Source organism: Cebus imitator, unplaced genomic scaffold (assembly GCF_001604975.1).
Source record: "Cebus imitator isolate Cc_AM_T3 unplaced genomic scaffold, Cebus_imitator-1.0 Scaffold285, whole genome shotgun sequence".
In the NCBI taxonomy this organism is placed as follows: Eukaryota; Metazoa; Chordata; class Mammalia; order Primates; family Cebidae; genus Cebus; species Cebus imitator.
Window position 1 is genome coordinate 2525838 of NW_016107600.1, and position 14282 is coordinate 2540119.

General features: G+C 39.6%; 1 protein-coding gene across 5 annotated transcripts in view; it reads right to left on the bottom strand.

The window, feature by feature from the left end:
• The window catches only part of TESPA1 (thymocyte expressed, positive selection associated 1), a 43312-nt gene that overhangs the window by 12668 nt on the left and 16362 nt on the right, over positions 1 to 14282 (bottom strand). For all 5 annotated transcript variants that reach the window (XM_037729009.1, XM_017501897.2, XM_017501898.2 and 2 more), the window contains 7 exons: positions 11516 to 11565; positions 10809 to 10862; positions 10015 to 10051; positions 9674 to 9772; positions 7421 to 7629; positions 6102 to 6916; positions 4852 to 4951 (listed from right to left, as the gene is read on the bottom strand). In XM_037729009.1, coding sequence (XP_037584937.1) covers positions 4853 to 4951; positions 6102 to 6916; positions 7421 to 7629; positions 9674 to 9772; positions 10015 to 10051; positions 10809 to 10862; positions 11516 to 11565 — 1363 coding nt within the window. In that variant the 3' untranslated portion in view covers position 4852. The remainder of the gene's footprint in view (positions 1 to 4851; positions 4952 to 6101; positions 6917 to 7420; positions 7630 to 9673; positions 9773 to 10014; positions 10052 to 10808; positions 10863 to 11515; positions 11566 to 14282) is intronic.

Genomic DNA, 14282 nt, shown 5'->3' on the forward strand with positions numbered 1-14282 from the left:
TGTGTCTTGGAAGGAATCGATCCATCTCATCTAGGTCATCAAATGTGGGCATACAGTTGTTCATAGTATTCCTTTATTATCTTTTTAATGTCTGTGGATCTGTAGTGATGGCCTCTCTTTCATTTCTCATATGGTATATTGTGTCCGTTCTCTCTTTTTCTTATTTAGCCTGGGTAGAGGCTTACTGATTTTATTGACCTTTTCCAAGAACCAGTTTTTGGTTTGGTTAATTTTATCTATTGATTTCTTATTTTCCATTTTGTTGATCTCTGCTCTAATTTTTATTTCTTTTTCTTCTGCTTACTTTAGATTTAATTTTCTCTTCTTTATTTAGTTTCCTAGGATTAAAGCTGAGGTGATTGATTTTGGGCTTTCTTCTTTTATAATATACACATCCAATGTTATATATTTACCTCTAAGCATTGCTTTCATTGGATCTCACAAATTTTGATAAGTTGTGTTTTCATTTTCTTTAGTTCTAAGTCTTTCTAAATTTCTCATTATATTCCTGCTTCTACTTATGTGTCATTTAGAAGTATGTTGTTGAATCTCTAAGTGTTTTGGGATTTTCCAGCTATTTTTCTGTTATTGAGTTTTAGTTTAATTCCACTGTTGTCTGAGAACAGACATTGCATGATTACTATTCTTTTAAATTTGTTCAGGTATGTTTTATGGCCCAGAACACAGTTCATCCTGGCGAATGTTCTATGTAACTTTGAGAAGAATGTGTGTTCTGTTGTTGAATAAAGTGGTCTACAGATGTTCATTACATCCAGTTGAAGGATGATGTTGTTGAATTCAGTCATGTTCTTATGGATTTTCTGCCTGCTGGATTAGTGCATTTCTGACAGAAGGGTGCTGAAGTCTCCAACTATAATCTTTGATTCATTTATCATTTATTTCTCATTCTTTGTTTTATCAGTATTTTCCTCACTTAATTTGATACTCTGTTGTTAGGTGCAGACACATTAAAGGCTGTTACGTCCTCCTGAGTAATGGACCTTTTTATCAGTATGTAATACCTTTCTTTATCTCTGATAATTTCCTTTGTCTAAAGTCTGCTCTGTCTGAAATTAATATAGCTATTCCTGCTTTCTTTTAATTAGTATTAGCATGGTATGTTTTTCTGTATCCATTTACTTTTAATCTATATATGTCTTTATATTTAAAGTGTGTTTCTTGTAGATGACATATGGTTGGGTCTTACTCATTCTGACAATCTCCTTCTTTTAATTGTTGTATTTAGACCACTGATGTATTTGAATTTAGTATCTGCCATATTTGCTACTGTTTTCTATTGATTGCCTTTGTTCTTTGTTACTATTTTGTCTTGTACTCTTTTTCTGCTTTTTATACTTCTATGGAGCATTTTATATAATTCCATTTTTTCATTTGTTAGCATATCAGTTATACTTCTTTATTTTCCCTTTTTATAGTGGTTGCTGTTAAATTTTGCAATATACATTAACAATTAATTCAACTTTACTTTCAAACAACAGTATTTCACATCATGAGTAGTGTGACTACTTCATAATAATAAAATGATCCTAATTCTTCTCTCTGGTCCCTTGTATCACTGTTGTCGTTAATTTCATTAATATATTAGTATATATTAATATATATACAAATACACCATTGTTATTAATACTTTGAACCAATTGTTATCTATTAGATCAATCAAGACTACAAAAAATAGAAGTTTTAATTTTTCCTCCACTTATTCCTTCACCAGTGTTCTTCCTTTCTTTATGTAGACTTGAGTTTCTGACTTTTATCCTTTTTTTTTTTTTTTATCTCTACAGAACATCTTTAACCTTTATTGAAAGGCAGGTCTACTGGCAACAAATTTCCTCAATTTGTGTCTGAGACTGTCTTAATTTTCTTTTCTCTTTTGACGAATAATTTCACAGGGTGCAGAATTCTATGTTGGTTTTTTTTCTCTTTCAGTACTTTTAATATTTCACTCCACACTCTTCTTGCTTGCATGATTTCTGAGAAGAAGCTGCATGTAATTCTAATCTTTGTTCTTTTATAGGTAAGGTGTTTTTTCCTTCTGGCTTCTTTTATGACTTTTCCCTTTATTTTTCATTTTCTGTTGTTTAGAAATTGTATGTTTAGGTGTAGATTTCTGGTTTTTTTTTTTGCATTTATTCTTTTTGGTATTCTCTGAGCTTTCTGGATCTGTGGTTTGGTATCTGACATTCATTTGGGGGAAATTCTCAGTTATTATTGTTTCAAATTACTCTTTTATTTCTTTCTCTTTTTCTTCTCCTTCTGGAATTTCCATTATGCATACGTCACACCTTTTGTAACTGTTTTTTTCTCCCTGGAGTTTTTATTTCTTGGATATCCTCTTCTACTTTTTTTTTCAGTCTTCTTCTCTTAGCTTTTAAGTTTTGGTGGTTTTTAATAGCTATACTCTCAAGCTCAGAGATTCTTTCCTCAACCATGTCCAATCTACCAATAAGCCCATCAAAGGCATTCTTCATTTCTGTTACACCATTTTTGATCTCTAGCATTTATTTTTCATTCTAATGATTTCCATCTCTCTGCTCATCTGTTCTTGAACGCTGACTACTTTATCCATTAGAGCCCTCATCATTTTAATCACAGTTGTTTTAAATTTCCCGTTTGATAATTCTAACATCCCTGTCATATCTGAGACTGGTTTTCATGTTTCCTCTGTTTCTTCAACCTGTTTTTGCCTTTTAGTATTTCCTTTTTTTTTTTTTTTTTATAACTGCACATGATATGCTGAGTAAAAGAAATGGATGTAAGTAGGCCTTTAGTAATGTGGTGGTAAGGTTTAGGGAGAAGGGAAGTGTTTCGTGTTATGATTAGGTCTCAGTCTTCCAGTGAGCCTGTGCCTCTGGATTCCCAGAAGACTGAGAAGCTCTGAGAATCTCATGTGCTTCTCAGTCTTCTCTGTCCCCTTTCATGGGACAGGATGCTAGAGTAGGCTGGAGTTGGGTGTTTCTCTTCCTTCAGGTTGGTTAGTCTCTGACAAAACGTCATCTGGTTAGGTTTTTGGTATCTAGTTTCTCCAGAGGGAAGACTTTGTTAAGAGGAATAGAATGCTCTGGTGCATTTCAAAAATAGTTCCTTCCCCCCTTCCCCTGCTGGAAACGCTAGGGGATTTTTCTCCAATATTTCCTGTGAAACCTGGTTGAGCTCCTGGAGGTAAGAATCATAAAAATAAGGGGCCTCCCAATGATTGGGTCTCCCTAGAGTTTTTATTTCTTAGACTGGTCCATGCTGAGCATCCAGTAATTCCTCGGTTATTGTCCGGGTTCTCTACTATGGTTCTGATTCCTGGGGGAGTTTATGCTTTGAGGTTTTTGCTTCCACAAGTCATGCATCTTTGCATTTGCCTATTTCTCTAATTTGAGGGGGAGTGGTTTGCTCTGTGACCCACTTTTCTGATGGGTCTAGAATGGTTACTAATTTTTCAGTCTGTTCGGCTTTTTACTTTTGTTTGGATGGAGTGGCCACTTCCTGCTCCTTACATGCCAGACCAGCAACTGGAAGCACCTGAAGCTTCTTAAAGTGCATATGACCTATTGATGCCTCTTTTGTAACTAAGCATATACATGTGATCCATATACCCCAAAATGTAGGTAGTGGGTAAGAGAGGAAGAAGAGTGATTAGATTCCTAAAACCACAGAGAATTAGAATTAAACAGTTAGAATTGTAAATATCTTTGTGTGTCTGAGCAAGTACCACTGCAATTTTGGAGTATTAACCAAGAAAACAATTATACTAGAAAATGCAGAAAATAGTAACAAGATATCCAAAAAGAAGGAATCTCTAAGCAAGATTTATTTGCTTAATTCAATAAAGATTTAAATTTATACTATCTGGGGAAAATACCATTATCCCTTATGCCATTTTCTTTGTGATTGTAGTAGATAGATGGTTAAAACTACAGGAGACTAATTTTCATTAGTTTAAATAATAAATTACTGGCCAAACTATTTAAAGATTTAAGAGATATCGCTGAAAAAATTAATACTGAAAAACTAATATCTGGAGAAAAGAAATTTTAGATGCAATAAATAACTATATGAAATTCATTTCCTGCTTTGAGAAGGGGAGGGAGAGCTATGTTCATCAGATCACAGTTGCGGAAAGGAACTCAGACCCCAAATGAGCATAGCTGTGAGGTATATCGAGGGGTCTGCCCTGAGTCCAATGATGTGGGCTGATTAGAACGTACCTGAAAGCAGGTGTTGCGATGTTGATTGCCATGGTAGGTCCTCACCAGTTACAAAACTTCTACTACAATGCATTTCAAACTTCAATATGCAATGAATTATCTAACCTAAAGATCTTGGTAAAATTGTGATTCATTAGATCTGGGATGGGGACTGACAGTCCACATTTCTAACAAAATCCTAGGGGATGCCGATGCTGCTTGTATCTGTAGACTACATTTTGAATATTAAAGTTCTACACAATGTCTCCTGGAATAGCAGTTCTCAGACTATGATTAACAGACTAGCAGCAACAGCATCACCTGAGAACTTAATAGAAATGCAAATTCTTTGGTTCTATCCAGGCCAACTCAATCAGACACGCTGGGAGTTGGGATCCGGTCATTTGTAGTTTAACAAGCCCTCTAGGTGATTGTGATGCCTGCTTAAGCCTGAGCATCATTGATCTAGAGAATTATCTTCCAGCCATATTTGAATTACCTGGAAGCTTAAAATAATTAGTCACTGGTTTCCAATTAAATCAGAATCACAGGATGTGGGACCCTTTATTATGGGGGTTTTTAAAAAACCCTCCTCATTTGATTACAATGTGCAGTCAGGTTTGAGAACCACTGCCTGAGAGATAGGCCCACTTACTTCAGGAGTCTTTGCCAGCAAAAGTCTGGTGGGGGTGGGGGTGTCTGGGTCTTCTGGGCCAGTGACTCTGACTCTGCTCCTCTTCACTGTTGCTTTGTACCTGTAACCAAGAACCCACAGAACTCAGCCAGAGCCAAGGGGGAAAGGGAGTAAGGAAAGGTGCAGGTGGTAGGTTGCTCTAGAGGAAGGAGGCTGAGTATACTTGAGATACAGCGTCTTCTGTGCTGTTAGGGACACAGTAGTGAGAAAGGCAGGAGCTGAGGTGTGGTTCTACATTCAATGAGAGGTGACATACATGCAAATGATATTTCAAATAATCACAGCTTCTTGTTGTGGCAAGGATTTAAAAGCTTTTTAAAGAGCTCCCAACATTTCATGGAAGTACCTTCCATAGACCCAGGCAAGAAGAGTTCTGAGTTTTAGAGCATCCATACAGTGAAGAGTTGGTGGACTTAAAGAATATGCCCACCAAGTCCTGCACTATTCCTTCTAGAACATTCTTTGGTTACCCTGAATCACAACGTTTGCTGGTTAAATGGCCCCAAGCCAGTGGCAGGAATGTGCACTGGTTTTGCCTGATGACTGTTCTCTCGAGGGCTGACCTCTCCAGTAGTGTATGCAGCTTAGGCCCAAAAGATGACCAATGGCTGTTTGTGTAGGTGGGAGCTTGTGGCATTTGGATGTGCAGACTCAGGTGACCAGACATGGACATGCAAGGTCCCTCATGGTATAGGACAGGTCTGGGCAGGGGAAGAGAAGGGGATAGGTCAAGAGCTGGGGAGTGGTTCCGCTCACACTGTCACGTTCTAGCACAGAAGTCCTAAGAGTCTGAGACTCCTAGATTGAAATCTGGACTCCTAGGTCTTTATGATTAGATATTTGTCAAGGTAAGGGAGAATGTATTTTATTTAAGAGTGTTCAGCTTTGTGTAATACTGTCCTCCATTTGTACTCTTATGAGGACCAGAGCAAAGGGTAATGACAGGTGTACTTAATGAAAACATTTAATGGTGATCAGATCAGGTAAGTATTACTAAAGGAGCTCTGAAAACTCAACTGCTCTTAAGAAGCCAGGCCTATTTCTCTTTCTCCCTGTATATTAACCCTAAATTCAATTCAGAAAGTGGTATATCTGGCTAGGATAGGAAGCCTGGATTTTTTTTCCTCCCAAGGGTCCTAACCCCTTCATCTTCTGGGAAAGAATCTACAGCCTTTCTCTGCCAGTCTCTCCCTCACTTCCAACCCACTTACCTCCTCCAAGTCCAAAGTGTCCTGTGGCTGCAGGGTTAAAGATCGACGCAGTTCTGGTCTTTCTACACTCTCCTTCCATTTCTGCTGGATGATGGACAGGTCCAAGGACTTAACCTTCCTGCCCATGAGATTCTCCTGGAACAGGCTCTTTCTTGCTCTGATCTTTCTTTTCCAGAAAGTCTCATCCTTGTCTGAATGGGTTTCTGGATTGGTGGCTGATAAACTACACAGCTCTCTCCCTATCTGAGCTGGGTCTGTGTTCCACTGTGGATCTGCTATGGGCAGAGAATGTGTGCAACAAGGTACCTTGGGGTTCGAATCCAGAGTTTGTAATGGTGCTGGAACTGTGGACATCCCCTGCTGTGTTTCCTCTTTGCAGTGGAGGACACATGGACAGGGAGAAGTGGGCAGCTTTGTACCCTCGACAGAGGGCACAGGATCTTCCTGTGAGAATTGCCCTAAATCACAGTCTTGCTGCAGGACCTGCTTCTCTTCTTTCACTTTGTCCATCGCTTCCCACACAACTTGGTCCAAAATGTTCTTTCTGGGGGTGTTGTGGGGTGGTGGTGGTGGCCGATCTCGGGGGCATGTGTACAAGCACATCTTGGAGATGGCTTTCCGAAGGCGGTCTCTGGGTGAGTGGGGTTCAGGCTCTCGGGACAGAATCCTGATGGATGGCACATCAGTTGGATGGTTGCAATTCCAGAACATATGGGATGGTGTGAACTTTTGGACAGGTGTCTTAGACACATAGGAGTAGAGACAGAAGAAGGCATCAGCAGTGACAGCCAGTGTTTGCACCTGCTTAAACCTGCCTGGGTACAAGAGTTAAAGATGGTGAGTCTGGGGTTCATCAGCGAATTTTCTTAAATATCTCCCTTCAGAAGCCTCCCCAAAGCTCAAAATTCAGGGAGAAGCTTCCAATTTTCCTACTAGTGTTTATCCCTTTTAGATTTCTAACACCCAGGGTCCTTTTCTTGAATTCCTTGCTTCTTGACACCCCATCCCAAGTAGATATTCCAACTGGGAAATAAAAAAGAGGGATAAGATTTATTGACATCATGCTGATATGATTCACCAAAAGGCAAGAAGGCCTAAAGGAAGCAGTAGTGGTCTGAAGCCTCTTGATGGCTATTTCTTTAAGAGAAATAATCAGACAGAGTTCTCCATCTTCATTGAAGACAACATAAGAGGAAATAGACACAATAGGCAAAGGGTCAATGCTAACCAAGAGAAAGCAGGATTTGGAGCCACTGAGCCCTGCTGTGGAAGTCTAAATGTTAAGGGAAGTAGAGCAGGTGTCTGTGGGGTACACTCACTGGCCAGCATGAGGCAGGGATCTTCCATTTCAATCCTCCGCACCTGGGACTTCAGGAAGAGCTGGAAATCAATGCCCCTGGCTTGAGAGGGGTTGGTGAAAAATCGGGCGGGTATCCGAGAAGTGTCTTTGCGGTCCTCTTGGGCAAAGCCCAGACTGAAGAGGACATCTTCTGCATCTTCTTGCACTTTGTCCAGAATCTCTGAGATGCTGAAATGAGGGAGTTTGGGTAGATAAGGGACAACTTTGAGACCTATGGTAATTCAGAATTTCTAATAAAAGTGTCAGTAGGCTGAAATTCTTTTCTGTCCATTTCTGTACTTTTCACTGTGACTTAAGCCAAGCGTTCACTTCTCTGCGCCTAAATTATCTGCCTGACACATGGAACTACAGTCCAACCCTAGTTCTAAAAACTGAATAAGATTTTAGTACAGTGCTTTGAACAACTTATTGCAGATGAATAAAACTTTACTATGAAAGGATTTTGAAAAATGAAGAGCAGTTCAGATATGAATAAGTGTCACGGTTGCATCATTAAGTACTCAGTTCCCAAATTTGCCATTCGACTTGCCCCTGTGGTTGTTGTGTGGGACAACTAAGCAATGAATGTATGAGGAACATAGCACCCCTGAAGGTAAACATTTTTATTCTTGACCTGAAAGCCAAAAATAGTAAGTACATCCAAAACCTGATTTTGAGGGGTATACTCCTTTCTAGCACTATTCTCAGGACAGAAGTCCTGTGTCACAAAAGATCGTTTGCACGTGCTCTCTCTCTATGGCATCAACCTGTATTTACGTCTAAATCGATTTCCACCAAGCTGGGTGACACCAGAGCTTAGTAACTGTATTTCAGTGAGGCTAAGGGAAGCTGTTATTGTTTGAGGCTTTGAATAATCACTATCACTCTCTTCAGAAAGTATGTTGGGCTTTTTCATCAAATAGGGACCACCTTGTTTCACTAACAGCTGGACGTTCGGAATCTCTGGATCTACTCTTGTGTTTGCCAGCCTAGTGATCATTTTATTTTCATGGTCCTAAGTTTCCCTATCTGTGAATTGTGGGCATAAGACTGAATCAGTGCGTCCCAACCATGGCTACATGTAGGGTCACCTTTGTGGGCTTTAAAAATGCATATATTTGAATCCTTTCTCTGATTTAATTGAAGTAGGGTATGGTTAGGGCGAAGGCTCAGTGAGGATAAGTTACTAGACATGGTCATGTGGCAAAAATTTAAGTCTCAGAACCAGGTCTCAAATTCAAATTTTGACTTCAATTCCGGATACTTTTCATTACATCATACTAGTTTTCATGACTTTTCATCTTTTTTAAAGTTATTTATGTGTAGATTTTGTCCACTCTATTAAATCATTGAGCTCCTGGGGTCAAGCATCTTTTTTATTTTTAAGTTCTGGGGTACCTTTGCAGGATGTGCAGGTTTGTTACCTAGGTAAATGTGTGCCATGGTGGTTTGCTGCACCTATCAACCCAACACCTAGGTATTAAGCCCCTCATGCATTAGCTATTTTCCTGATGCTCTCCCTTCTCTCACCCCAACCCCCGACAGATCCCAGTGTGTGTTATTCCCCTCCCTGTGTCCATGTGTTTTCATTGTTCAGCTCCCACTTATACATCAGAACATGCGGTGTTTGGTTTTCTGTTCCTGTGTTAGTTTGCTGAGGACAATGGCTTCTAGCTCCATTCGTATCCCTGCAAAGGACATGAACATATTCCTTTCTATGGCTGCATAGTATTCTATGGTGTACATGTACTACATTTTCTTTATCCAGTCTATCATTGGTGGGCATTTGGGTTGATTTCATGTCTTTGCTGTTGTGAATAGTACTGCTTCATCTTTTCAAATTCCGTATAGTCATTGCCTGGCCTGCCTGTCAGAGTGATTTAATATTTTATTGCTTCATTCAATCAACAAATTAGTCAACTAATCAATACATTGTTTACTAAGCACCTACCATGAGTTTTGGAACTGTGATAGTACCAATATTATACCTCCTGGGGTACAAGTTTCAGTGGGAGGAGACATCTGTATTTTATACATAGTATTTAGCTCTGAGAAGATTCCTCTGCATCCTCCACAATTCTTGAAATAAATATGGTCACGTTTTTCAAGTATGCAGAAAAAGTATATAAAAGCTTCAGTAAGATACCCCAGAAAAAATAGGCAATGGCTCTTGGTCTCATTCTCCTATGCTTCCCATCTCCACCCTTCCACCCTGCCACACTTTAGTACCTACCTTGAACTAGTCCTGTTGGTACCCCCAGTCATGCTGCTGGAAGCCAAACTACAGCCAAGATCAAGTAGCTGGCAAGGCCTGGCTGTCTCGAGGAAACTCCTGCAGAGATCAAAGCTGATGTCATACAAATCTTGTTTCCAGTCTGCACCCTGGCTTCAAGGAATCCCTGCTGGGCTTATTTACCCCCGATGGGTACCTTTTAGTCTGTGCTGTGGTTGCTGGTTGTAAAGTCCCGCTCTCTAATGTGAATCTTTAGCTCTTTATTTAAATCTCTTTGACCTACTCCAATTCACTGATTCTTGAAGGAGACAGCATTCAGCCTGGCTGAACCTAACACTTACCTGGAAAAGAGTTTGCCATTGGCGGCCAGCAGTGTGGCTGGACAAGAAACAGAGAAGTAAAGAGAAAATTAGAAGGAAAAATGAAAATCACCTGTGTTACTCCTCTGAACTTAAAATTAATTCCCCTCTGTTTCCTTTTGTCACTATGACGGGCTAGCTGGACCCCATGCATTCTGTTCCTCTTGGGGCCTCAAGATTACCTAACACAGTTCTGGAATAGGGACAGATATGCCAGAGACAAACTGGCTTTCAGCCTCTGAACTTCTGACCCATGACTGATGTCTAGACAAGAGGCCCTCTGTCTAAGGAGGATAGAGTCATTCGGCCCTCCTGGGAAGTGTTTCTGTCACCCTACACGAGTCTTTACAGGTCCCAGGAGACACTGGTAGGCTGCTGTGATTTCATTCTTTACTGATGCCCTTATCCTCCTGCAGTACAGTCTCTCTGCTACACCCAATGCACAGACTTGTTTGGAGTTTCTGTACAGAAAACCATCTTAAAGATATCCGGGCAGCAAATGTTATAATAATTTTATATGTTACCTTCCCAGGGGCCAAAGGAAAGTTCCAATGATGAACCAGCAGGAGTCATGACAGGCTGATGAGGAAGTGTTTCTGGGCATGAGATGTCTTCTGTATTTTACATTAGATCATAATGAGACTGCCCTTTTCCTACAGATAAGACCCCAGGGATGGGCTGTTTCTTTCTGAAGTTTTGTACTTCCATCTTATCCTGAATTCATCCAATGTATATCCTGTTTTCTTTTCCCAATCTCAGAGAACTGTGCCACTTACCCTCTGCTCCTAGGGTCAAGTCATCTTCAAAGCTGGTCCCATGGCTGCAGAAGCCTGTCAAGTAATCAGGTGAGGGTCACAGAAAATCAGGATGGAACATATACACATGCACATACACATACCCTTGCATACACAAACATCTTCACATACCTTTAGACTAGATTTGCACAACCACATAATCATACTAGATATCCACATTTGCAGAATTACCACAAACTCTACATTTACCACCTCAGAAGTTATATTCATTTTTGATTCAGAAAGAATCATGCATACTGTAACCTTTCCCCTATATCATATAGTTATGTACACAGTCCCCTGCCAAACAGCAAACACATGGGTGTGTGCACTCAGAACCATATAAACACATCTTTTATAAAGTTCTTTTCCTATAGCAGTGGTTGCTATCTGAGCAGCCACTAGCAGAAGATAGCCTTTGACTATCAGTGAGCCTGTGGGCTCTGAGCCAGCACTTTCTTCTTAATTTCCTGGAGCCTTGTGACCACAAACAGTGTTTTGCAGCCAGTTTAGGAACACTCAGGCACTCTTTTGCCTGCCTATGCATGTATATGTGCATAAACACTCTCTCTCTCTCTCTCTCTCTCACACACACACACACACACACACACACACACACACACACACACACACACAGGTATATCACTCTCCAGGTAGAAGAACAATAGAAAGACAGAACCTATACTCACCATTGCAGATAAACTGTCCTGCTTCCTCAGAAAGTCCTTCTTCAGAGTATCTAAACCAGAAACAGTCTTATAGGTTGAAGTCACTTATGTTTTTCTTGAAGCTTTTTCATGGAAAAAGCTCCCACATGTTCATATTCTTTTCCCATGAGAGTCAGTAGTATTTAATTTGCTTTTATATTGGAGAAAATGGGGACAGAGTGGTTACTGGACCAAAACTTTCATCAGAGTAGTTGGGAAAACTGGGGCTGGAATGCTCTATGTTTTACATTGTGCTTCTGTTGTCCTGGCCACAGGATTAAAGGACAAAAGTCAGCTTAGCAATGATTCTTCAGTCTTTAGGCAAAATAGGAAAGAAAGAACATTGAAGCAAAACTGGAGAATTACATTTGTAGAAGCCAGGGTTTGCTTGCCATAGTTTTCAAATCACAAATATAAATATCTAGGTTTTCTTAAAACTTTTAGATCGCCTTAACTACCACACTTCTTTCCTTCTCTCTGAACCATGTTATTGCCGAAAATCATGTCTTTCAGGAAAAGCAGAAACTGTATCCTGGTTAGAAATATTTTAAAATTTTGAGACACAGTCTTATCAAACATTTACCATCTCCACTAGAAGAATAGATGGAAATCAGCACAAATAGTAGTGAAAGACAGCTCAGTTTTACAAACAAGGAAGAAATTCTCTCTGTCCAAAACAGGTGTGTGAAGTAATCCGTGACAAGGCTTTGACACGGGACCAGCACATCTAGATTCATCCTGGCTCATTGTGGCTGTTTTGTTTTTAAATATTATGTAAGGGAATTTGGATCCCTAGACATTATCATCATCTAAGTCTACTTCAAGCGCTGAAGTGTTGTGAGTTTTGTAGAGTTTGCTTTCCTAAAGCTTTTTACATGGAAGTTGTTCATGGTACTGTAAATGTTATCCCAAGTGGATGTTGGAGGGGAAAAGGGTCAGTAACATGAGTTAGCAGAGAAACGAGTGCACCCACTGTTGATGGTCCTAAAGGAGGTTTTCTCTTTCTCAGTCTCCAGCAATCCAGATTACTCTCACACTACTGGAGCATCACCTCATGGAGTGTGTAACAGTGGGAATGGGCTTACACTAGCCAAGATACCTGTAGATCAAGTTCTGCCTAAATTTTTACAAAATAAGTCATTACCTATGTAGACATCTTTTGCTTGTAACTCCTTTAAATAGTAAAAAAAAAAATCAACCATGTTTACCAAAATCTGAATTTTATATGGCCTTATGAAAAATGCTACATCAAAGGTTCATTATATAATGTAAAATAATGGGCAAGCTAGTTAAGAAAAGGTAACTTGAATAATATACCTAGAACTACAAATATATTTTTCTGTTCCAAATATATAATTACATAAAATGTGTCGTGGTATAATACTACAAACATATGTATAGCTATATATAATATTTACTATTACTACTAACAAATAACATGATAACCAATATAGTCATGCACCAGAATATTGCAATTTACTACTGCATTTAATGCTTGTGTTGTAGCTGCACAATAGTGCAACTACTAAGTCCCAATATTACTAGAAGTACAATTTAAATAGACTACAATTCCATTTCTAGATTGTACCATGGAGAAGCATCATAAACATAATACTAAGCAAAAGAAACACACATAAAACAGTACATGTCATCATATGACTCTACTCCTATAAAGTTCAAAATGATCCCAAACATATCTATGATGTTACAAGTCTGGGTATTTGCTACCCTTGGAGGCAGGATAGTGAATGGAAGGGATGGAAAGGTGGCGTTTGGAGTGCTGGTAATGCTCTGCTTCAGGTTTCATGGGTGTATTGTCTTTGCGAAAATTCATTGAGCTATTTATGTATTTATTTATTGGCTTATTTATTTATTGACAGGGTCTCACTCTGTCTCTCAAATTAGAGTGCAGTGGCATAGCTCATTGTAGCCTTGAACTCTTAAGCTCAAGGGAGCCTCCTGCCTCAATCTTCTGAGTAGCTAGGAATACAAGTGCTGCCATGCCTGGCTAATTTAATTTTTTTTTTTTTTTTTTTTTTTTTTAGAGAGATGGAGTTGCCCAGGGTGGTCTTGAACTCTTGGGCTCAAGCAATCCTCGTGCCTTGGGGTCCCAAAGTGCTAGGGTTACAGGCATGAGCCATGTACCTGGCCTTAGCCATATATTTAATACTCATTTATTTTTCAGTGAGTATATAATACTTCAGTATAATTTATATTAAAAAAAAGTTACTAAAATGTAGGCTGAACTTCAATAAAATTTACATTTAAAATGTCACTTATAAAATTTCCTGTTTGTCCAAAGCAAAACTCACTTGTATCCATTGGATACAAATTTTTACTGGGTGCTAATCCTACATTTCTCTTCTTTAGTTATACTCTGCCAGGTATTTCTATTCTCTTAATTAGTAACAGCCCATGATGAGTCTTGGGCAGTCTGTGGAACCTACAACAGCAGGGTGGACATGGACCTGGATTTATTGGTGCTTTCTCTCTAAGCATGATGATTTGAGACTTTATGGCCATCACTCAAGTCCCAGGCCTTCCCTGGGTTATTGCATAGGTCATAAAATCAATGACCAGGGACTAGATTGATAGCTGCTCCCCTCTTCCTACCCTTGCATTAAAACATTCCTCAGGCCGGGCACGGTGGCTCAAGCCTGTAATCCCAGCACTTTGGGAGGCCAAGGCGGGTGGATCATGAGGTCAAGAGATCGAGACCATCCTGGTCAACATGGTGAAACCCCGTCTC